The 25,878-nt window shown below is 34.0% G+C and overlaps 2 protein-coding genes across 4 annotated transcripts; one reads left to right on the top strand and one right to left on the bottom strand.

Moving 5' to 3' along the window:
* The first annotated feature begins 11,442 nt into the window (after positions 1-11,442).
* Positions 11,443-19,927, top strand: Incenp (Inner centromere protein). Of its 3 annotated transcripts, XM_087411556.1 has the most exons (9): positions 11,466-11,666; positions 11,757-12,289; positions 12,385-13,458; positions 13,561-13,731; positions 13,952-14,136; positions 14,208-14,592; positions 14,681-14,804; positions 14,883-14,957; positions 17,026-19,927. In XM_087411556.1, the coding sequence occupies exons 2-9, from the start codon at positions 11,882-11,884 to the stop codon at positions 17,103-17,105; spliced, it is 2,502 nt and encodes an 833-aa protein (XP_087267682.1). In that variant the 5' UTR covers positions 11,466-11,666; positions 11,757-11,881; the 3' UTR covers positions 17,106-19,927. The 3 variants fall into 3 exon arrangements, with proteins under 3 accessions (XP_011064934.2, XP_087267682.1, XP_087267681.1); XM_011066632.2 differs by lacking the exon at positions 17,026-19,927 and having other exon boundaries at positions 11,443-11,666; positions 14,883-16,951; XM_087411555.1 differs by lacking the exon at positions 17,026-19,927 and having other exon boundaries at positions 11,467-12,289; positions 14,883-16,951.
* An 84-nt stretch (positions 19,928-20,011) lies between these two features.
* Positions 20,012-21,288, bottom strand: WDY (WD repeat-containing protein WDY). The gene is made up of 3 exons (XM_087411564.1): positions 20,988-21,288; positions 20,706-20,900; positions 20,012-20,170 (listed from the first exon to the last, which is right to left on the bottom strand). Exons 1-3 carry the CDS (start codon positions 21,087-21,089, stop codon positions 20,153-20,155), a joined length of 315 nt encoding a protein of 104 aa, XP_087267690.1. The 5' UTR covers positions 21,090-21,288; the 3' UTR covers positions 20,012-20,152.
* Positions 21,289-25,878: the final 4,590 nt, after the last annotated feature.

Genomic DNA, 25,878 nt, shown 5'->3' with positions numbered 1-25,878 from the left:
GAGATAAATCTATTTTCGCGTAAGAATTAATCTTCACGCCACTAACCAATGTACTAACGTGAATCATTGTTAAATATATACCTAATTAACTTTGACTCAAGTGTGAATTTAGGAATATCCTCATCTTCTCGCTAGCTTTAATATTTTCAATATAATCAATCGTTGCTAAACATTAACAAGAATGAGGAAACAGCCCATTGGCGTGATCTGAATCGACAATTAGTTCATCTTCGAAGCTATAGAAGCCTTCCTCCCTAACCATTTCTTTCTGTTGGCATTCGAGAACACCAGAGAACATTAACCGGACATCGCAAGGTAAGCAAACATCTTTCTATATTTCGGTAATTGAAATCTGCCACCGATGAATCGCACTCAACATGTGTCTCCCACACCCGCGTTCGCGTGAATCCATCGCTCAAATTCTAGCGATTAGTCCGTACTCTATGTGGTTGCGTAGTGCTGCGTATCTTCATTATTCTTTCAGCATAGGGAAAAACGGCAACATCAAATGCTCTGCTACACTTCCACTACACTTCCGCGCCGGAAAATGAAAAGAGGGATTATCAAGGGGTCTTGCGCATTACATTCATTTGGGTTACCCTGAACGCTTTAAATCCTGTAGTGTATGCTCTATACTAACAGTCACTCGGCATGCCGTCGCAAATTATTTCGATTGCTCCAAAGTTTTAGAAGGATTCGTCGGTTATCTAGGGAGAAAGCAACGGGAAGCAACCGGGGAATGATTCGGAATCCACTATAATCAAGATATCCAGAGCACGCCTTTAACCAATCAATTTACTGGACAAGGCCGATCGAAAGCCCTTTCGCGAACCCGCGACGCTTGAACTGCCAGTTTTATTCCAACCTTGTAGTCTCGGGTTAATTTGAACCCGGTGGACCGGCCGAATCTCCCTAGGACATAATAAGAATGATTCTGTGATTGGCGATACTCAAATCCACTTACACACGATCCACTGCATGGGATATTACCCTAAGCCAATCACAGGCCTGTTTACACAAGCCAATTTACGCCCGTTTTTCTTAGAGTGCAACTATATGTAGCGCGGTACATAACACGCAGTACAGAAATTAACTAGATAAGTATAGGAACCGTGCAAACCGTACCGCTTGCTTCTTTTCTCCTTTACTACATGTAATAAAAGAAGTGTCGCTAAGCGACACAAGCCAGTGACAAATTCACGTTACTAAGCACTTTTTAATAGAATTAATTGATTTAAATGCAATTATTAAGTAAATCCGTTGAAAAAATAAGAGTAATGATGAAATGTGCATACGAATAAATTAATATATTTAAAAAAATTCGTATTAAAGTTTATTTATCACTAGCCCGTGCCGCTTACAGCGTTATATGTATTAGGTGCGCAGCTAAGTTCCCGCTGTCAACAGATGGCTCCAGCAGTAAGTGCTGGTCGATTCTGACATAACCTAAACGTCATGAACCAAGCTTAGACATATGGTAAACAAACCGCTTTGAAACATTAGTGATTTTGTTTTTACGTCATATTCTTTTGGTTGTGTGAAAATGTCTGATTTTGTGCCAAATAATCGTCATATGCGGGAAGTATTGATTTTCTTCTTTCATTCGAAGAAAACGGCGGCTGAAGCGCATAGAGAGCTCCAAAAAGTTTACGGAGATGCTGCTCTAAGTGAAACAACGTGCCGAGATTGGTTCCGTCGCTTCAAACGGTGATTTCGATGTTGACGACCGTCCGCGTGAAGGAAAGCCAAAAACCTTCGAAGACGCTGAATTGGAGGCATTGCTCGATGAGGATCCGTGCCAAACGCAAGAAGAGCTTGCTTCAGTATTAGGAGTTATCCGCCAAGCCATTTCCAAGCCATTTTTTTACAATAAAGTTGCATTTTCATCAAAATAACAGCGAGAACTTAGTTGCGCACCTAATAATAAAGGAGAAAAAAAGTAAGTGGCACGATTTGCGCATTTCCTATAGTTTCCTAGTTAGTTTCTGTATCGCGTACCGCGTACCACGATACATGTAATCGCATTCTGGGCCGCCGTCCCATAAACGGAAATTTACAGCAGAACGAAACAGTGAGACCAATCACAATCGTAGAAAAGAAAGCAGAATAATGATTCTTGCACACAGAACGCGGTAATGTTGCGTGACAGAAATTAGTGCGATCGTCAATAAACGTCTTGCTTGCTCAGAAGTAATAAATATTGGGTCATCTAAAAAGTATCCGCGGTACTTTGTCACTAGATATATGACCATCAACACACATCTAGTGACAAAAAACCGCGGATACTTTTTAGATGACCCAATATATAGTTTCCACCGCATCACAAAAATTGAACTCAATCCAACTTTTTCCGCACGGCGGAAGTAACTATGTCATTTCTAGAAGTTTTGCATCATGAGGCCGATTTAAGAACATAGAATTATTGATTATGACAACTTCCGTCGCAATCATTGCCGCACTGTGTATAGGAGCTGTAAAGCTTGTTCTATAATAGAGTTGCAAGCTATAAGCCGTAAGAAATTAATTAATCACAGACGATTATTTTTGTCATATTCAACTATGATTTCATATGACTTATTTGCAATTCTATTGTAAAACAGACGTAAGTGTGCGTTAGGTTAAGCCGATTCTACATTAGTTGCAAGCTGATCGCAAGTTTGTTGCGACAATCAATCTGAAGCTTGCATTTTGAAATCAATCGCTTCATATTGGCTATCACAACAAACTTGCGATCAGCTTGCAACTAATGTAAAATCGGTTTAACATAATGCTGAAACGCTAAAAAAACCAGCGTGAATTCGTGCTGGCGAAACGAAAACGGGCGTAAAGCCTGTGATTGGCTCAGTTCCTTTATGCCATACGTCGATACGCCGTATGCTGGCTCCATGAAACTTTACCTTTAGTCCATGATTGCACCCAAGGATTTCGATTCTTTCCCTCTGAAATTTTTATAAATTTAGAAGTGATCACCTTTATACATTATGCTCATGGTCCGTGTGTGATTAACGATACAAAAATAAATCTTACGTCCGTGTACAACTAAATTTGACGAAAAAACGAAATAATCTGAATTTTCGGAAGTTTTAAATAACTTTAATATTTTTATTTTATACCTTCATGGAAAATTTACTGCCACGACTGAAAATCTATAATTCTACGTTATGTGCACTATAGATTTTCAGCACTGGCAGTAAATTTTGAAACAACCATGCTATATCATCATGAATTTTCATGATTTTCGTCCTCTCTACTTTAGGCTTGGCATTCCTGGTACACGAGGAAATAGACGTCCCTCAGTTTCGATAGATATTGTGTATATAAATACATTATGTATTATGTATTATTTATTATTTATATATTATTTATATCAATCATGATAGTTTAAGTTTAATATATGTTCTAAGTTTATGTTTCATGTATGTTGTATACATCTCAAAATATAAAAAAAATATTGGATAGATAATAAAATAAACATTTTTTATGCTTATACATGTTTATATATATTTATATATAGTATGTATATTAATGTAATATAAATTAACATTGCATAAATCGTTAATGTTATTTCGTGAGATTGCATGTCTATTACTGGTCTATTGAGTTGAATCTCAATCTAGAACACGTTTGACAGCTATTATGAGACATTGCAACGACTGTACATTCCGTAGAATTGCAATGATTACATCTATTAGAAGACCGACGAAGAATTGAATATTCGTCGTGAGTATTCTAGCCTGACTCCTTGGCTTACAGATCTTCTTGAATGTCGTCTTTCGTCTTTGCAACATAGCCAATAGATGAGTCTGTCGGAGAATGAGTTTAGTCCGTAACGTATCGCTACGAAAACTTTTCATGGTAATGCGTTTATCTGAAAAATGTAATAAAAATCCACAAAGCAATTGTTTTTTATTTAGTGCAATTCATGAGATAGATGCAATTCATTTATAGAGAAAAAAATTATCTGAAATGTCACGTTAATTTCCTGGAAGCTTACTGAATAATATATATTTACGCTTTCTCCCACTTCATGCCAAGATTCATATATCCTATTGTCATCATTTTTTTCCATGAAGATATGAAATAAAAATATTAAAGTTATTTAAAACTTCCGAAAATTCGAATTATTTCGTCTTTTCCTCAAATTTAGTTGTACACGTACGTAAGGTTTAGTCATAGTATATACAATAGCGCGTTTCACGCCTAATGTGCATGATACATCATTTAAGGTGAAATCATACGGTGTGATAAAAAACTGCGGAATGCGTCATTAAAACAACCAATTAGCGCTATTCGAAATAACGCAGAAGAAACGCTGATTGGTTGCTTCTATGACGCACTCTCTATTCCGCAGTCGTTTTCCGTACTGTGTGATTTCACCCTTACCCTTGACATTCGGTGAATAAAAAGGATAAATAATGCAGCATCATGTGTGAAACGGAACGCAGCTTCTCTGTCAGTACCTTTGATGTTAATGTTTCCTAAAATGCAGTGTGTACACGCGAAATTTTCTAGTAGCGCCATCTGAATTTCTTTCTCAGTTGTTCTTTATTTTTCCTCTCTCTCTCTCTCTCTCTCTCTCTCTCTCTCTCTTCCCCTAGGTCGTTTGTACATCAAAGTTAATCTAAATGTAATAAAACTAAAAGAAATAATACATTGCAAAATAAAAAAAATACAAAAATAAGAAAATATGAAATTATATAAATATTGATACAAATATTATACTGTAAAAATGTTTTAATTAATGACTGCAGCAATGCTTGTTTTCTTGATCGCTTGCGTTTTAATAAATTATTAGAATTACACCACATAAAACGCAGATTTCTAGCTAAAACGAAAGCAATCCAGTAATTATACATATCACTCAGTATTTAAGCGAAACTGACGAAATTGATGTGTTGCAGGTGCGCGCGCGCGCGCGCGCGTGTGTGTGTGTGTGTGTGTGTATGTGTGTGTGATTTCAGTTAGTGGTTCGCTTCTTATTGCATTGTCTTATTTTCGGTTTTGTTGCTGGGCTTTGTAACAACAATTTTGCTGATGCCTATTGTACCAACATGCGTTGTACGACGTTCTGCAATCAATCAGAAAGCAAAATTTTAATTTGTATTGTGATGATACGAAGCAAAATCCTATTTTTTTTCGCGCATGCGCGAAATAAGTAAGTTACCCAGTAACACCATATAAACTTCTATCTCACTTCTTTCTTTTTCCGTTCTCTCTTTCAGGGCCAAATGTTCGAGTAGCTGAAATACAGATCAGAGAAAGAGGTAGAAGAAAAGAAAAGCATGATTAATTTAGTTTAATTAGTTTAATTTAGTTTATTACGAAACTTTATGAGAAAGAATGCTAACAGAATAGTAGACTTAAAAATATGATACAATAGACTATAATAGACTATAATAATAAAACATAATAAATAAAATACAATACAATAATCATTAGTAGCTTGCAAATGGTTAGCAAAATTAATCAGCAAAATTGCTGTTACAAAGCCCATCAGCAACAAAACCAGAAATAAAACAACAATGCAATGAGAGATGAACCACTAACTGAAATCATACACACACACACACACACACACACACACACACACCAATTTCGTCAGTCTCACTTAAATACTGAGTGATATGTATTGGGTCATCTAAAAAGTATCCGCAGTTTTTTGTCACTAGATGTGTGTTGATGGTCATATATCTAGTGACAAAGTACCGCGGATACTTTTTAGATGATCCAATATAATTGTTGGATTGCTTTCAGCTGGTCACAGAAAGGTTGCAACACTTTTTCTTCGATGGGTTTTGGAATGCAGCTTACTTTCCGAGTGATTGATTTTTACTCATGGATCTATAAATAAGAACCAATCGTTCGGTGAGCAAGCTGCATTCCGAAATTCATCGAAAAAAAGGTGTTGTAATCTTTCTGTAACCAGTTACAAGCAGCGTTGAATTATTATGAATTATGAAGGTATTTTACCAAGTGGTTATGTCTATCATATTTTTCGGTCCTAATGAAACTAACTCAAACTTTAATTATCGGAAGCACTCAAATTCCCCTTTCATTCGATTGTAAAAAGGGAATACTCGAAGACTTTTTACAGATTACGGCATACGGCATACAGTTACGGCCAATATAAACGCTCCCTTAATTAAGATCTATAATAAATGTTTTAAGCCGTAAGAAATTGGTCAATCGCATTGAATATGACAAAAATAATCGACTATGATTAGTTAATTTCTTACAGTTTACGAATTGCGACTCTATTGTGTAACAGGCCTAAAGTTATTACACGTAAGTTGTAGTCGTAATCATAAGGCCATAAAAAGCGATAAATTGATTGACTACTGCGTCGGGGCAAAACATTATCCTCCTCTGCGCAGGAGCAACACGAGTGAAACGTCATAACCTCAAAGCTGTGATCATAAAAACAAGTTTTTGTTGAAAGATTGCGGTTAACACCTTATCCTTATGACCAACCAATCGGAAAACAGTCACGTGACCTACCGCTTGCCTTGTAGCCAATCAATTTATTATCGCTTTTTATGATCTTGCGATTTAAGATTAAAAAAGATACATTTTTACGTGCTGTGAAAATAAATAATTGGAACGACAGATTTGTCGCTCTTATTCCAGCGGCTGAAATTTTGTAGTTTTAACATTTTCAACTACAAGCATCAAATGCTATTAACAGTGCTGCCATAACTGTGTCGACCGTGTTGACCACCGTTAACTGTGATATACATAACCTAATTCTTTTTTTTGTTGCTGATCCCGATAAAAGATTCGAAATTAGAATAACTTAATAATTGTTTAATTCATTGCGTATTAAACATGTGGAAAAGATGAACAGCGTAACAAATCTGTCGCTCAAATGTCAAAGAAGGGAATGTAAAAATGACCAAAATTGTCTTTGAACATCTAACACAAGTTGGATCATGAAATGCTATAAGAACACTAGAAAGATCTACACACACACACACACACACACACACACACACACACACACACACACACACACACACACACACATATGAGAGTGGTCTACTTAAATCAAACATCTTGAATATTTCGCTCATTTTTGATGATACAAAAAAAGTTTCAAATTAGTTTCAACGAAAATGTAACGGTTTCAAGGGAGACGTATTTTGGTCATGTTGCTTTTTTTTCTAGATGGAGGCATCAAAAAGATATGAAGAGATCTGTTCCCATTACATGAAATCCTCAAATATTTTTGCACTTAAAATGAGATAGATGTATATTTGATTTTGAAAAGAGGGAAAACAAAGATGCCGAATGCAAAAAGTGCAAACAACGCGAACAGATTTAAGGTCACCTCCACTATTTTAAACATTTTGATAACGTGATCCTATCTGTCATTGAAACAATCAGTTAGAGCAGTTCGTAAAAATTTATCTTTATTTTTAAGAGTCTGTGCTGCAACTATTACTCTGGATCTACAATAGATTTTTAAGCCTTAAGCCATGAGGAATGGACGAATTACAATTAATTATGCTCCTCGTATTCGACTGTAGTTGGTCAATTTCTTATGACTTAAGGCTTAAAATAATGTACTTACTCCTGATCTACAATAGATTTTTAAATTTAAAGGCTATGGCACATACTTTCCGTAACAGTAACTATAATGCGTGGTCTATAATGGGCAGTAGCAATAGTAGATTAAGGAGTAGGCATAGAAATCGACCAATTATAGTTGATTATTTTTCTCACATTTAACAATGATTGATAGATTTCTACGCCTACTCCTTAATAAACTGTTACTGCCATGTAGACCATACATAATGGATGAGGCTAGCTGTAAGAGTAACAATTGACAGTCGAATGCGATTGGTCAATTTTTTACTCTTACTTCTTACTCTGTGTATTGTAGACGACGTATAACTGATATTGCCACGCATAAGACGCACCGTAAGAATTAGCCAATTAGAATTAAGAGTTCAAAAGAATTCTCGATTGTGATTGGCGCATTTTTATTGTACGTCTTGAGGTTACTGTTACAGAAATTTTGTCTGCGGCAGCTCAAAGCCATAAGGAATAGACGAATCACAATCAATTATTTTTCCTCGTATTCGACTGTAGTTAATCAATTTCTTACGGCGTAAGACTTAAAACAATTATTATAGATCCTTAACCTGGATCTACAATAGAGTTTTAAGCCTTAAAATCATAAGAAATGGGCGAATCATAGTCGATTATTCTTTTCGAATTCGACTGTAATTGGTTGATTTTTTATGGCTTAAGCCTTAAAACATGTATTGTAGATCCGGAATTATGCGTTGTGCAAAGTCTGTGCGCGGCCCTTAGGGGGCCTATTTTTGTGAGTATCGCATACACAGACTTCTATTATAACACTAAACTGCTAACTCCTCACTTTTCCTATTGTCAAATAGTATGTATTACTTGTGTGCATTGTACACATGCGCATTGTAAGGATAAAATCACATGGAGCGGTATTCTGCGCATACGCGGTTTTAGGATGAACTCACATGATGCGGAAAACGACTGCGGAATAAAGAATGCGTCATAGAAGCAATCAATCAGCGCTATTCAAAATAACGCAGAATAATATTGGTTGTTGTGAGTTTAGGTTGGTGTGAGTTTACTCTAAAACCACGTATGCGCAGAGCACAATGGCTGGTATTCATAGTCAAATCTAATATTCAAGACTGCCTTCAGTCATAAGATGAACCAATCAGAAGGCCGCATTAGCAACTTAAGATATTACTTAAAACGGTTTTAAAATAAAAACCGTCTATAAATACCGGCCAAAATGTTTATGTATTTTCATATACTCGAAGAGATTATATTGGGTCATCTAAAAAGTATCCGCGGTACTTTGTCACTAGATATATGACCATCAACACACATCTAGTGACAAAAAACCGCGGATACTTTTTAGATGACCCAATATAAGAAAAAGTGGGGAGTTAGCAGTCTAGTCAGTCTAGTGTTATAATAGAAATCTCTGGCTTAGTTTCCACTGAGGGTTAAACCGGATCCGAATGTTATTCGACTGTAACAGGGGAATACTCGACTGTAGTTGGTTGATTCTCACATTTTGATCTGAGTATTGATTATGTAAATTTTCACGAAATTTTCATTTTTTCACATTTCGTATCAATCTCACGTGAAAAGTTTCACTTTCAAACGATATCAGACTTAGTGATTATGTAAGAAAATTATGAGAAAGTGAAATCAGATGTAAGGAAGTTACGTGAAAGTGAGATCATAAGGCGAATTTAAGAGGAACGATGTAAATTCGCCTTATGATCTCATGCGATACGAAAATTTACGGGTGTATGTACACGTACCGGTAGAAATGGTATTCCTGGCGTTCGGCGCGCGGCATTAAACACCCGAAATACACACGTACGTATTACTGGAAACGCGGAGGAGGCATGGAAGGGAGAAAGTGGGGGACGTTCTGATATTCTGTCCTTAGCACAAGGCGCACGATTGAGAGAGAAAGCGTAATTGGACATGATGCTGGCTCGCGGTGTCCTTTCGTTGTCTCTACATTTGTTACTAATATGAGCTATTCCGGTGTCTCTCGCTCGCCAATATTGATAATAATACTTTTATTATGCATAAAATGTTATTATACAAATACTGTTAAAAATTTGTGTGCATAATTACAACATTACATGTAATTCTGAGACTCATTGTAATAATAACTGCATGCATTTATAAAATTCCAGTAACACGTATATGTACGCTTCGGTACGAGTGTGTAGCGCGCCGAACGCCAGGAACGCCACATCATTCCTACCGTATACAAGTATGTACATACATACGTATTTTGATAGTAAATTACATTATTTGTTGTTCCTTATACATATAATCGAGAATAACAATGAATGTAACTCAAAAACAAAAGGAAATGCTATTAGACATAATGTCAAAAAATTTGAATATTGTGCGGAAAAGAGTGTCGCGAAATTTTCAAAGCCGTATGGAACTAATAAAAACATGTTATTTCATTGCTCTTGTTCTTGATTATATGTAGTAAAAAAACAATGTGTACTTAAAACTCGTAGAAAAATGTATGGGAGAACGTCCCAACAAACGAGAATGGATTGAAATGAATTGAAATGAATTCAGATTTTCAAAAATATTGATTCACGAATGTTAAAATGAATGCTTTTCAATCCTGAATGCATTTTTATTCATTTATAGGAATTGCATGGAAAATATCTCTATACCTTTCATCAATCTAAAAATAATATTAGCTTTTTTTGTGCAAAAACACACAATTGTGAATACTGTTCAATTCAAAATTTTGAACAGGAAACGCAGTTTTTCAATCCAATTGCATCCAATTGAATCTAACTGAATCCAATTGAATCCAAAAAAAAGTATATTCGCTATTTAAAATACGCATTCGGATAGAAAAACATTTCAATCCATTTTAATCCATTCTCGTTTGCTGGGATAGCACAAACCTTAAATTGTTCTGGATCAGGACCGGAGAAATCTTCACATCTGAATGGAAAAAAGTTATTTTTTAACCTATTTCATAAATCAGGTTAAATTTTCATGTGATTTTTATGCATTTCATATTTTTATCTTTTACTCGTATATTTAATTTAACATCACGCAAACGTTTTTTTAATATGCGAAGTTTTCACCTGTCAACTGCATGCTCTTCCTCTTCGTTCGCCATTTACGGCGAGAAACCATGCAATATCCATTTCAAATATATATTGTATTTCAAATAAATATTCAAATATGTTTGATATTTGTCGAAAACGAGAGAGTTCTAATGCAGTCTAATGCAGGAACAGAAAACAGATCAAAAGTATCGAAAAACAAGCTAATTTATACCAATTTACAAAAAAGTAACTAGATTTTCACATTTTAGGCATTTCGTTACTTGCCGAAAAATTTCCCGTAAACCATTTTACATTTTATAACAACCAAAAGTTACTTAATCTCTTATTTATTACATTTGCGTGAATTTGTTCACTTTTTGTGTATTCATTCTTAGGGGAAACTTTACTTTATCAATACTCTGGTTTAAACTGTCGGTGGAAACTAGGCCTGTGATCGCATACGAAAAACTAGGGAAATGCTATAGTATATGTAACGTACACTATGGTATTTTTCTAGTTTTTCATATGCGATATTTCTCAAGAATAGAGGCTCAAGATATATCCAATATAAATCATCCCAAAAATTATCCAATTGCGTTTCTTTTATAAAGACGTAAAATGTGATAGGCTAATTTTTGTTGTGCATATTGTGTTATGTGGCTATGCAAGTTTGTGTGGTTATTATACTCTCAGACTCTGACTGCGTTCAGCGGATTCACAGTTGAGTGAGAGCTCGCTGTTATTGGTGTATTCTTTTAGATCATCCAATCAGCATTTTAGATCTAGAAGAGTACATCAATAACAGCGAACGCTTATTCAATTGTGAGTCCGTTGAACGCAGCCTGTTTCTAGGGACTCTTGGCGACAGTAGCGACAATAGTGTATGTATTGTACATACTCGCGGACACAGACGGAATCGATGGCGGTTACAGATGTCGCCAATGCCTTGATTCAAATCAAACGGAAAAAGTCGTTATCCTTGTGGTGTGGCGGCTGGCTGGGGATGGACATTCTGATTCATTTCAATCATCGATGTGCCCGCCAAAGAGTAACTAGCGTTCGGTACGTAACTCATCCGAATCTTATAGTTTTGTGTCGTGTGATTATTATTACTGTTATTATTATTATTATTATTATTTTTGGTGCTGTTAGTGTTATTCCGCAGCAATGTCGTAATGTTGCTGAGATTCGTATTGCCTAGATAAAAATTAAATTAAACTGACACTCTTGTCTCTATCGCGGAGATTGACGTACAAGAACGAATCTTCTCTGGCGCCATGAATTCTCGATCAAAGGACGAGATCCGAGATATTATTCGCAAGGATCTGTTATTTATTCACAATCATGGTGTTGGACTGTCGAATCGTCTTGCCGAGACTCTTGCAGACAATATGTCCTATGTGCATGAGCTGTTTGCACATTTGTCACAACCGTCATCCGGTCCACTTGTGGCAAAAACGCCGAAGATGCTGCGAAAGAAGATGACCCAGCGTATCGAAACCATACTCGAGGACGAGGTATTTCAACAGGAAAACATCTCGCTAACTAGTTCCCTTTATTCTATCAATGAAGAGGAGCGAAAGGAGAACGAGGTAATGGGACGTAGAACCAAAAGAGGAGCATCCAAAAAAGCAGAGGATAATATCAAGAAACAAAGTTTTATTCTTAATGATTCTGAAAAAAAAGTAAGTAATGATAGTTTTCAATATCATACTTATGGTATTACGAGTTGATTTTAAGTCACAGAATATTATATAATATATGATTTTATGAATATTAGGTAAAGAGAGAAAGCCATATTAAAAGGAAGAAATATAATGTAAGCAGTTCTGATGAAGATAACAACGAGAATGTTTCTAAGTACAGTAAAGTTGAAGAAAATATAACAGATATAAAAGGAACCACAAAAAGAGTGACAAGAAAGAACTCTAAACAGATCATTCAGCTTATAACCCCAATTGAAAAATCAAAAATTACTGAAAAAGCTAAGGAGGCCAATGAAGATAACTTTGAATTACCAGTTCTACAACACTCTAGTAGAAGTTCTAAGAGTTCTCAGAATGGGGAAGTGAATAAAGTCAATGACGCCATTGTGCCCAATATAGATGATATCGAAGAACCATCTATGTATGAAGATGCAGTAGGAAGGCCTGTTCCAATTATGAATTCAACTTTAAAACATAGCCTGTGTATGTCCGAAAAGGGATTGAATGCTACTGTAGTATTGGAGCGTTTACCAAATCAACCACCAAAATTAAATGAAACAGTGGTGATTCAGAAGACAATAAACATAAAAAATAGTAATAGTTTGAAAGAAAATACTAAGAATACACTGTCAGACAATATGCAACCATACAAAAGACCTGCACAACATGATGACTATAATGAATTAATTACAGACGATGAATCATCGCCTGAAATGAAAAAACCGAAGAAGCAACTTAATAGGAAGCAGCCTAATAAAAAAGAGACAAAAGATATGTTAGCGATATCTAGCGAGGACGAAACCTCTAATACACCAGTGAAAACCTTCAAAAACGCAAATGTGTCCACAGTCACACAAGAAAGTAAAACATATAAATCGAATGCATTATTTAGTCCTTATGCAAAAGAATCTGTGAAGAAACGGGTTGAAGCATTTGAACAAGCGGTTATGTTTAGTCCAAAGTCTGTCGACATAGGTGCTCCAACCAGAATAACTAGAACGAAAACTCGTGCAATGGCCACTGCGGAAATGCAGACAGAAACGAAAACGACGGAGAAAAATGTTGCGCAAATATTAGCTCGTAAGTCGCTCGCTAAAGCTAAGAAGATTTCGTTAGCGAAACAAAAAAACAATGATGAACTTAAAGAGGTAAAAGAATCTGTGGTATTTATACTTTATAATTATTTTAATCTCTTCTATTTTCTTTTATTGCTGTATTTCATTAACAATAAATTAAACTTTCTCTTTCAGAATAAAGAACAACTGCCGGAACGAATTAATAAATTACTGACTCAAACTGATAAATCAAATGTAAAAATACAACAGTTGAAAATGACACCTTTAAACAAGACAAAATTGATGCAGCCTGTACTGTCTCTTAATCGTCTTCATACTCCTTCAAACATGCAAAATCTTTCGAACGTAAGATTAATACAAAATTTTATTTTTCTTGATTGAAACTGTGCCTATTCTTTTTGGCTGAACTTTTGCATCAGTTCTTTCGTCTTTTTTTCTCCAGGAAGAAAGAAGAGAAAGAAAGATGAACTGGTGCAAAGTTCAACTAAAAAGAACACAATCTATAATGCAATTTAAGAAAAATAAAATTTTGTCATATTTATTTATTTACATACTTTTATTTTAGTATCCAAAAGTTATAACCGCTTCGCGCACCAATATTGTTACTGGCGTGGAGTCTTTCATTCAACCATCAAAAACTATTACAACTTCCAATTCGGTAGAAAAGTTAGAGGAAAAGAGACGGCACGAGGAAGACGCGAGAAAAAAGAAAGACGAAGCTTTGAGATTACAGACGGAGGAGAAGAAAAGGTATACAAAAATTTCATAATGCTAATCAAAAGATGTGCAGTACAATATCTCGATATATACTTTATATACAGGAAGCGGCAAGAGAAGGAACTCAAAAACAAATTAGCAAGAGAAGCTAAGGAGAAGCAAGAATTAGAGAAACGGCAGAAAACCGAGAGAGAAAGGGAAGAGAAGGCAAAATTAGCTCTTTTGATTCAAGAAAGGCATCGTGAGGAAGCGGAGAAGAAGCGTCTTGCCCAATTGCAACGAATACAGGAGAAGGAAGAACGTCGCAAATTGGAAGAGCAACAGAGATTGCAGAGGTTACAAGAACAAGAGGAAACGGAACGTCTGTTGGCTGAGCAAAGACGTCGAGAGCAAGAAGCTGAAAAACGTAAGGAAGCGGAAGCAAGAGCCCAACAAGCCGCTGCCGAAGCTTTGAAACAGAAAAATCAGTTACTTGCAGCCCAAGCTAAAGTGAGTTATCTTTTTATGATGGAGAAAAAATTACTTCAATCCTACTTTCACTCAAAACTGATAAATCGCTTGTTTAATTTTTTTGCAGAACAAACAACAGACTAATAATAAGTATCAAGGTACTGTGAATTATGTGTTAGATAGTGAACCTGATGATGATGAATCAGATGATGAAAGCAAACCGAAGCACGAGATACCGTATTGGGCGCAGGGTACGTGTTCTTTTATATCTTAAATCATCATTAAAATAAGAAGAAAAGAATATGAATATGTTTCTTTTTTAATTACAGCGCACATCCGCAAAGTACAACTTGCAATGCAACAATACATTCCCGAAAGAATAGTTTATAAATTCTTCAATACTCGTAAGTGCACGCCAGATTTGACTGAATTATTCCATGGTATAGATAAAAATCGATTGAAGCGTACATCCAGTGCAATCTGGAAAACGCCACCGCGTATTTCCATGATGGAACCCGAGTTTGTCGAACGAAAATTGCCTTTAAAAAATTAATATGACAAATACATGTGGATATAATCAGAGGCATTACGTATATTGTATGCATGTGAAATGTAATAATAAGGCAAATTGTTTTAATTCGACAAACATGAAGTCGCGTTGTTCGTTGTTATATCCTAATATTCATAGAATGATGATGTATGTACGTAGGTCTGATTTGACAATTTAATTTTTTTTACTTATTTATATTTTATCATATATTTGCTGAAGAAAAAGTAAAGCCTACATATAATTAGATAATCGACTTAGTAAATAATTAGATAAAAAAATAATTGTTATGAATACAAGTTTTACCAACGTGAGTAAATTAATTCTCATTTTAATTTATACAATGTGTAAAATATGTACTATTTTAATATATATACTAACATTTTGCAAGAGTTTATAAGGTTCAAATGATGGAGAGCATTGCGGTAGATTTCATTTTGTGGAAGTGCTTTTGCCTCTTTGTATTGCAGAAGAGCGCAGTGGTTCCATTGGTCTTCTTAAGTACATCTTTTTACTGTAATTATAAATAGTTTAAAAATATATATATATATCAAAGTATTCGACGGACACCCTGTGTGATATCTTTTCAATGATTTCGAATAAAAATAAAAATTCATACGTAGGTTCTATTTTCTGTTCAAGCAGGAGTATTTTCTGTGCCTCTACAGGTTTTAAAGAGTAGGTTGATAAATACGTATAAATTGGTATCTACAATAAATGTAAAATTTTTAAGTTGAAATTGCATTACAGCGAATTCGATTGAATGCATTCAGTGCGCCCTCATGCACATTAAAGCCATCGTACACATTTATTAAAAATGTGTGTTCAATGTAAATATAAAAATGGATAACAATGAAATCCTCAAGACATTTTATTGTGCTGTTAAGTAAAGTCTGTATTTTATAATTCGAAATATTTGCATGCATTTTACATAGATTATTAATGTACATTAGTGCGTCCGAATCTGCTATTATATATGACAACATATAATGAATCTTACAAAATATATATTTTAATACATATGAAGTATGTATAATTGTATATGTATGTACTCACGTATGGCAAAGTATTGTCTAATCGCAGATGTTTCTGATAGATGGTTTCAGGCAACTGTGATTCATAATATGTCTCGAGCACAAGTCTGTCGAATTCCTTCCCGTACAACATATATTGCTCTCCTTCGAGAATTTCTTTTGAGATATCAATTTCCTTTTCTTCAAACTCTATCGGTCTTCTCATACCACCATGAAGTACCTTTGCATCGTCCCAAATGTACATTGCGTTCCCGTATATACATTTTTCAAATTTACCTTCAAAGTGGTAGAACTGGCAAATCCCTCCCTAATAATGTCTGCTGGAAGCTTATAATCCTCGAAATATTTTTGCACGGGCACAGTAGGCAGAATTGGGATCCAATCTCTAAACGTGCCCAGTGTTGATATATAACGACCTCCAAAACTCCATAAACGTACTGTGCGATCTGCGCTACCGCTATTATTTATTAAAATTTTTTTAGTAAAGAGATGCGCCTGTATCAAAACCTTTATAATAATTGTATATACCTGACTATCACTCGCGCGCTAGAAATGATTTGAAGAGAAGTAATTCCCCGCGTATGACCACGCACAGATGACAACAGAAGTGGCAGCATTTGATTTCGTACTGCTCTCTTCGCTCTTCCGTTTATTTTATCTTTCCATAAAAATGGGAATTCTAATCTCAGTAGCGGCATGCAAATTTTCGGTGGATTTGGTAGCATGTAATTAGAGAGAAGCCAAACTTTTATGTACCCTATACTATGACCTTCAAGGGGAAATTCCAGAAATAAAATTGTAGACATGAGAAAAAAGATTTAATTGAAAAGTTGAGGATGTAATCAAATCTTTAGAAAGTTCCAAAACCTGTTATAAAAAATTGATTTTCAGGATCAGTAGCTAAGGATGTGGCACAATCACCGACAGTGTGTATGACCGAAAAAGCACCTAAAAATCCCGCCGCAGGATGATGCGTCCATACTTGTATCAAACCGGAATCGAGGGCAACCAACAGTGTACCGACATCGGGTTTCATTTCTCGCGCTGCTAGAAAGATTATCGCGCGTACTGCAGTTACGCGAACAATGTTCAATGCTGACTCTTGATGAACACATGGAGTCAATTTTCTGTTTCACGAGGAATCGGTTTAAAACATTTCGACAAAAGAAACCTTTTCTTTCGTAGCCATAAGCGCATTATTATTTACTTAATCTGCTGATTGACGGATCCACTGATCTCATTCAATTTTCTAAACTCTTTCTGTTCATTCGTCATTCTCGTGTACCTATTAAGTCAATTAACCTTCGATTGCAAGTTGCTGACATTTACTGTATTAATTATTGTTCATGAAAATATCAAGTTGACATCACCTTCTATTAACATCAGTCACTAGATACTTTCTAAAAGGCTGGCCCGTTTCAAGATTCCAGAAAATTAATTCTTCGTTGTACGATCCGGTAGCTAATAGCTGTGGATATCTCGCAGCCATGCATAGAATGTCGTCGGTGTGACTGGTCGTCCAATTCTTTTTGCATATATCAGATTTGAAAATCGACAATTCTGTCACGTGTTTATTCCAACCGCAACACAGAATTCGATTTTTGTACCATGTGATACTCGTTATTTCGCTGCAGAAAAAAATAATATGAAATGAAAATTTATTATATCGCTCATGATATCGATGAAAAGTAACATTAGAAGATATTCTCTGATAGCGAATTATTCAGATTTATTCACGTTGCATGCTCTAACATGCTTTTACTATAGCAATGTGCTTATTGGAATACGTAGAAGCTATTGCATGTGACGCGGATAAACTTTTATATTACATTCGATTAGTATACTGAAAACTGCTATGTGTGAAATTAGCAAAATGTAAAAGTATATAAATATATATATATTTTAAATGATTATAAATGATAATATTATTGCTATGTTAATTAACAGAATATAATATATTATTTTATTGTCAAAAAGTTGATTATACGAGAGAAAATCACAAAGTAAGGTCAATGTTGTATATTAAATAAAAAAGTAGGGCGGTATCACAGTCCGTTCTTATTTTAAAATCATTTTAAGTAATATCTTAAGATGTTAATGCAGCTCTCTGATTGATTCATAACATTTTAAATATCATACTTAAAACTTAATCTTAAATATAAGAAAATCAACTATGAATACCGCCCAAAGACGAAGGCATTCCGATAATTAAGCGGTCATGTTTATGTGCTTAGAAGTGCTACGTGACTAACTTCAGAAGATTTTTGATTATTTTAATCACTTGTTAAAAGGTCACCTGCTCCCCCAAACTCCACTTATGAATCTGCCGCAGCTCTGCTTGCATGCGTAGAGAACATTGACCTTTTTTATTCACTTTCACATTATACACTGATTCATTGGCTACGTTCAGCAGAGAAAATAGCTTTGCAATTGTTGTAAAATTCTTCAATATGATTGGTTTTTGCTTTCGATTCCTTATAGATCTATGAACGTATAAACCAATGACATTGAAGAATTTTACAACAGTTGCGAAGCTGCTTTCTCTGCTGAACGCAGCCATTGTCGTGCGAGTGATCGAATTTACTATAATTCACGTAACTTTGTTATCAATTATTATAACTGTAACAAAAAATGTTTGGAAAGAAAATTGTATAAATAATTTTTCGAAAATGTCATAATTTTCCAATTACAATACTTTTTGTAATTTATGGCGTTTTTCCTTAGAATACATTGGTATCTTGTCTATCTGGTCTTGCACTATCAGTCGCGTCTATGTACTGGAATGGTGCACACCATGGTGTACAATATAACTTCATTATTGCGCTAAAACCCCGGTTGACTTCCATTTTTTAATTTTAAATGTCACACTGGCTCTACACCGTAGCCGGTGCTAAACACGGTACACTAGGCCTGTTCTTTTTAGCTGAACTTTTGCATCAATTCATTTTCCTTTTCTTTTCCGGAGGAAAGAAGAAGGATGAACTGGTGCAAAAGTTCAGCCAAAAAGAATAAGCATACTGTTTAAATGTATGTTGTACTAAGAAAAACGCTATTACTATGGAATGTCACATAATTTGTAAGAAAAAGAGCAGTTATTTAATATCCACTGTACCATTGATAATCAACCATCATATCGCGTATACAGGTTCCGGTATTGTAATTCCACATTTTCACTGAACCATTTCTTGCGCCAGTCACTAAAAATTGCTCCGAATCGTCGAAGCAAGCCGCAGTGATCTCGATGTCGACGTACTGTCCATATTGTATAATACTGTGAGCGTGTGATATCAAACGTAAACGGCGTCCGTACCATGGATCCCATACGATGATGCATGAATCCAATCCTGTAGAAACAATCTGCATCCCGATAAAATAACATATCATTTAAAACTGTGCAACTGTGTGTTATTTTATTGAATTATGCAACTCTGTTTTACTAAATAATTCAATTTTCATTAATGATTTTATTAATGATTTTTGGATAAAAGAGGAAGTTACCACACGGAAGAGCTGATTGTAGAGGACACAACTGACGCCCTTAGTGTGCGTATAGCCGTCCGAGATTTCCTCGTTAATTACGTGCTCGCAAACGACAACAGCTATCATCACGCTAGCAATAATCATCGTACAGGTCAGCGTGTTGTACACTATGGTCATGGGAGTGTATTCACTCAGCTCACGTGGTAATTTGTTGTATGTCTGTTTACGAAATGTACACATATCTTCTATTATTTATTAAAAGAAAAATATGATTTATTAAACGATAAGAAAAATAAAAATGTTCAACAGAAAAGAGACTATTATATCTAAGAATTATAATTTTTCTATACCTGAATGCAACTAAGAGCTGGAACGTCCCATACTTTTATGCATCTGTCTTTCGACAAGGAAAAAATGCGATTGCCAGCGTTAGTTACGACAAGCGCGCAGATAGTCGATCGGTGCCCCAACAAAATAGCATTTGCTTTCCTGGGAACAAACGGATTCCAAATGCGAACCACGCAGTCTGGTCCACCCGTTACCAATATTTGACTTTCTGAAAAAATCATTGTTTTAAAATCGAATCTGATTTACATCAAAATCTCCGTATCTGCGATTGCAAAGCGAAAGGATACCATCGCAGAACGTGAAACAGGATATTCCCATGAGAACTTGAAATTTATATTGCTTCTTTGTCCCACTCGTATCGAAAACGCACAAAGAACAATCAGAGCATTGGCTACTCGACACAAATACACGTAAGCTTCCATAATAAGCTACCTGGCTCGTCCAATTTGTATGTATATTTTTTAATTCTATGACATCTAATCCTTGTATCTCCCCCTAATTGTAGTAATCTTTTAGCAAAGTAATTTTCCGCAAAGCCTTCAACTACATCTATGAAGCAAACCTTTAATTTATATTGAAATAAGATGTAATCAAATTTGAACCTATTTTGAAATTAGTGCAATAAACAATTTTATAGAATAATTATTCACTTTAGAGAAGGCTTCTCCAATGACCTTGACCTTGACCTTGACGTATGTTGTCAAAGTCATGACCCTGAGTGACCTCCAACAGGTTTTACTTACTTTAATGACATTGTCGTAACGAAAAATGATCGAGTCAGTTGCAGTATATTGCTTGAAAGGTCCTCTATCCGTAGGATTAAAAGTTATGATTATAATAGACCCACTTGTATCACCTAGGACGATGTAAGAATTTTCGTTCATATTTCTACTAAAATAATAGTACATGCAAATGACTGCATTTTCCAAACTGGATATCTAGAAATATCATTTATTATTAATTACAATTAACAGTGGATAGATGATAAATGATAAAGTTTTACTAAATCTGAGTTAATCGCTGACCAGTATGCGGAGATCAAACTTTTTTGCCGCGACGTCGTAAAATCTCAAATCACATTCTGTTGAACTCGTGCACACTATCTGAACATCCGGTAACACGATCATATCAGTTATAACAGTAGGTTGCACTTTTAAGAACGCTGCAAAAAAGGTATCGATAAAAGTGTTAACTGAAGATGAGAGAGAAGTTAAGAAGTACTAACGATTTTTGGACTGCACAGTACGCTCATAGTTAAGATCTAATGACCAGTAATTAATCATTCCCTCTCGACTAACAGTTAGATAACAACCTCGACGGAAACTCGTGCTTCTATCCTAAAAATTGATATAATAAATCTGCAATAACTGTAAAAAACAGAAGCGAACAACATTTTTTTTGGAAGAATGATCGATATAAAAATCGGTCAACTCTTTTTTTTATTAAAAAAATCAGAATGTGTTTTTCCAACATAATTAAGAAATATGTTTTTCTAATCTATTTCAGAACGTAAAAAAGTATTATTATTGATACAGGAGAGTGAGCTTTCTCTGACAATATAATAAAAGAAGAGATGATTGGGTAGATATATATATATATATATATATATATATATATATATATATATATATATATATACACATATATATACAGGGTGTTTTATTTTAAGTGATATGATCGATCTTGCGAATCGATGATTTTATTGAAGAATTTTTTGAACGAAAGTTGCATGGCTTGAAGGGGGACACACGATGAAAATGTGGACTTGACCTTGAGTGACCTGGTCAAGGTCATTAATGTTTTTTTTAAATAGAAACCTCTATTGTTGATCACATATTCTTGTAGCTTATCTCGAGAGCTTTCCAAAACATATATACTAAAATTACGTTTCATTGAGTACTTTCCAAGTTATGGAGCTTGAAAGTTATAGTTCCGCGTTATTCATGTACGCATGCGCGTGTGAGCAGGATTCTTACGCGGGCGCGTCTCCGCGATCTATCCACACTGCTTGACATATGCACAGATGCATGTCTTGCCTTCGGCCGAATCAGTAATCGGTCTTGCCTTAGTTGACCGGATCAGTGATCGATCTTGCCTTAATTCAAGGATCGGCAAAATGCTGAAACTGGGCACGGGCGTTCGCGAATACTCGGCTATTTTGCATATCTACAGTCAACTTCATTCAGAGGAGCGTATTCTATTTCCTTTGTACCTTAGAATGAAATTTTGTATTTTATACTTTTTTTTATCACAAAAATAGTATCGCGCATATATATGAGCGTTATAGTTTTTGGTCTCGAGTATTAAATTTTTTTAATAAAAACAATAAATATTAACGTAAACAATAAATATATTTTATATAAATTCTTTAAATAAAAGCAATAAATATTCTGCTGAACATGCAAAATAAAAGAAAAATGATAAATAACTAAATAACAGTAGCAATATAGATAGGCAATCGTCAAATTATCTCTAGTCTAGCTTAGAAAAAAACTCTGTTTAGCTTAGAAAAAACAAAAATCAATTAATATTAATAATATGAATAAAAAACAGTTAACATTAATAATAATCAAAGTACGAAAAGAACTATAAGTACAGGTTCTGAGAGTCTGTGGGAAGAAAAATAGTTAATAATAATAAACTTAATAATTATGCACAATGTTTGATCTGTGGAATGAATATAATTCCAAAAAAATATAATATCGAGAGATATTATAACGCAAAACATGGAACTACTATGACAAGATAGAAGGATCGGAACGAGTTGAACTCTTAAACAATTTAAAATTAGCTGTCATCAATAATAAAGTAATTTTTATTTATAATATAGACATATAAGGTGATATTATGGTCAGTGTATATATCGTATATACCCTCTTAATATCTCCTATTAGGTAATAAATTCTAGTGATTACTAATGGAATTATTTGTACAGTAGTTTGTTGTTACACTAACGTTGTGTTGTGACGCTAATATATCAATATATACAATAGACAGCATTTATTATAACATATTGATGAATGTAATCATTAAGTTTTACATTTATATATTGATTATTATTAATCTATAGTTATTATATAAAATGTAAATGAGATGTCAGATAAACATCTTCTCTCCTCTATTATTCTCCTCTAATAGCATCTTTTCTTCTATTAAATATAAAAATATGTACATAAAGATATTTTTCTAATAGGAAGAAGAATCAGTTTTAAATAAACTTACTTTGTGTGCTAGTTACAAAATTGCCCATCTTATTGCACGTGAATCGCGTCCAGCATTGGTTCATTTATCAAACAATGTATTGAATGATTGCGGCAGAGACAGTATGTTCGGATAACATTAATAAATTCAAATCAATTAATCTGTCTTCTCGAACTATGACACGTCGCATTGAAAAATTAGGTGAAAATCTTGAGCGACAATTGCTATTAAAAGCAAAGAGTTTTATTGCCTTTTCATTAGCTCTCGACGAAAGTATTGACATCGTTGATACCGCACAATTAGCAATTTTTATTCATGGTGTGGATAGCAATCTGTCTGTTACCGAAGAACTTTTGAATATACCTATAAAAGATACGACAACAGGAGGACATATTGTCTAATGTTGAAGAAGCGGTGGAAAGTATAAATCTGTCTTGGGACAAATTGACTTCAATTGCTACTGATGGTGCTGCAGCAGTTGGACGTAATGCGGGCTTCGTAGGACGTTTGAAGTCTAAATTTATGAGGCAATCAATACAAGAAATTCATTCAATTCATTGTATAATTCATCAAGAAGCAAAATCTTTAAAGTATGACAAAGTAATGAAAATTGTAATTAAAGTTGTAAATTTCATTAGGACTACAGGATTGAACCATCGTCAATTTCGCGAATTTTTATCTTTTTTAGAGTCAGACTATACTGATATCTCCTATTTTTGCAAAAAGATGGCTTAGTCGAGATAAAACTTGAACGTTTCTTTCATTTGTACGAAGAAATAGCTATATTTTTAGAAATAAAAAATAAAATGGAGTAAAAATGCTCGTATATTTTCTTAAAAATTAACACAATGTCATAAAAAATAAATCTGTGCCTGAACTATCACAGCCTTTCTGAATCACTGATCTTGCTTTTCTTGCGGATATCACTAATCATTTGAATACATTAAATTGTCATTTACAAGACAAGGCTAAATTAATAGTTCATATATTCGATCAAATTCAGTCTTTTAAAATGAAACTTAATTTATAGATTAATCAATTTCCATGCCGACAGTTATTACATTTTCCAAATTTATTATCTGTTGTTATATACATTAAAGACGAGCAAAACGAAATTATATAAATTCATTTCAATTATTGCATAATGAATTTGACTTCAGAGAAATGCACGTTTTAAAAGTAAATTTTCTTATCTTTATGACACCTTTCATATTATTGATATTAATATCATTTCCGCAGATATACAATTAGAATTAATTGATTTGAGATGTGACATTTTACTCAAAAATTGTTTCTACACAACAACTGACATTATGCAATTTTATTCATATGTATCATAAGAGCATTTTTCCCGATTACATGTTCACGCTGCAAAATAATAAGTATGTTTGGCTCTATTTATTCATGCGAACAATTATTTTCTATAATGAAATTAAATAAGTCAAAACTGGGCAGACTTTTACGATTCGCATTTAAACGCAATACTTCATTTAAATTGTGCCAGGACTATAACACCTGATATGTCACAAACAATATTAGATTGTTATCAATTAAATATGAATTTGTAAAAAACGAATTAAGAAACATTTATTCGAAACCTACATTGTTATTATTTCATACTAATTTGGAATTATCTAAATTTGTATAAAAGAATAATTTTTTAATACTTTTCCTGAGTGTCTGAAATTCTTTTGCATTATGTATAAAATGTCTATATATGTTTTTTCTTTTTTACAATTACTGTTCAACATTTAAGAAAAATTAAAAAATAAGATAATTAGAAAAACAATTTTTCAATCGCACTTTTTTTATTACAAATAAATAGAAATTATACAAGAGAAAGAAAATATGTTTTCCATGTAACACTTATTATTTTTCCTCATAGCATTTATTGCCCAAAGATGTTCAACTATTTACCCAACGTATTCAACTATTGTCTGCGGGCAACTGCTCGCGCCCGCGAGCAGTGCCCATCTACCGATCCCTGCCTTAGTTGGCCGGATCAGTGATCAGTCTTGTCTTAGTTAGTCGGATCAGTCCCAATCTTGCCTTATAATTTAACAAGTACTTAACGGAAAGTAACTTTATTATAGTGTTTTGGAAAGCTCTCGAGATAAGCTACAAGAATATGTAATAAAAAATAGGAATTTCCATTTTAAAAAACATTAATGATCTTGACCTGGTTTTGACAAGATCACTCAAGGTCAAGTCACATTTACATCATGTGTTCACCTTCAAGCCATGAAACTTTCGTTCGAAAAATTTTTCAATAAAATCATCGATTTGCGAGATAAAAAAAAATATATATCAAACATATCACTTAAAATGAAACACTCTGTGTATGTATATATCTATCTATCTATCTATCTATATATATATATATATATATATATATATATATATATATACAAGGTGTATGTAAATGTATACATATAAATATATACATATATATACAAGATGTTTGATAAATAATAAATAAAATTCTCGTAGGGATCATATAAGGATAGAGCGGACTAAGCTGAATCGGAAACTCCTCTATCATTTTACAATTTTTACAATAGTTAATAAGATATTAATTACTAAAAATCACCGAATTGGTTTTTAATAATTTTTTACTCAAATACTATCAACTTTACAGAAAAATAGCAAGCAACAAAAAAATGTTTATTTTCTTCTCGTAGAACTATGAGAATTTTTTCAAAATTTTTTAGTACC

The sequence above is a fragment of the Acromyrmex echinatior genome, chromosome 11 (genome assembly GCF_024713525.1).
Source record: "Acromyrmex echinatior isolate Ae372 chromosome 11, ASM2471352v2, whole genome shotgun sequence".
Classification (NCBI taxonomy): Eukaryota; Metazoa; Arthropoda; class Insecta; order Hymenoptera; family Formicidae; genus Acromyrmex; species Acromyrmex echinatior.
The sequence above is the reverse complement of the archived record's forward strand: the minus strand, read 5'-3'. Positions and strand labels throughout refer to the sequence as shown.

What these genes read in the sequence shown, in the direction of transcription:
- Incenp (XM_011066632.2), top strand. Translation starts at nt 11,882, where the DNA reads ATGAATTCTCGATCAAAGGACGAGATCCGAGATATTATTCGCAAGGAT. An exon ending in ACATGCAAAATCTTTCGAAC is followed by an intron (nt 13,732 to 13,951) that starts GTAAGATTAATA and finishes CTTTTATTTTAG; the next exon opens with TATCCAAAAGTTATAACCGC. An exon ending in GATACCGTATTGGGCGCAGG is followed by an intron (nt 14,805 to 14,882) that starts GTACGTGTTCTT and finishes TTTTAATTACAG; the next exon opens with CGCACATCCGCAAAGTACAA.
- WDY (XM_087411564.1), bottom strand. Translation starts at nt 21,089, where the DNA reads ATGATCGTGTTACCGGATGTTCAGATAGTGTGCACGAGTTCAACAGAA. An exon ending in AGTTTGATCTCCGCATACTG is followed by an intron (nt 20,901 to 20,987) that starts GTCAGCGATTAA and finishes TGATATTTCTAG; the next exon opens with ATATCCAGTTTGGAAAATGC.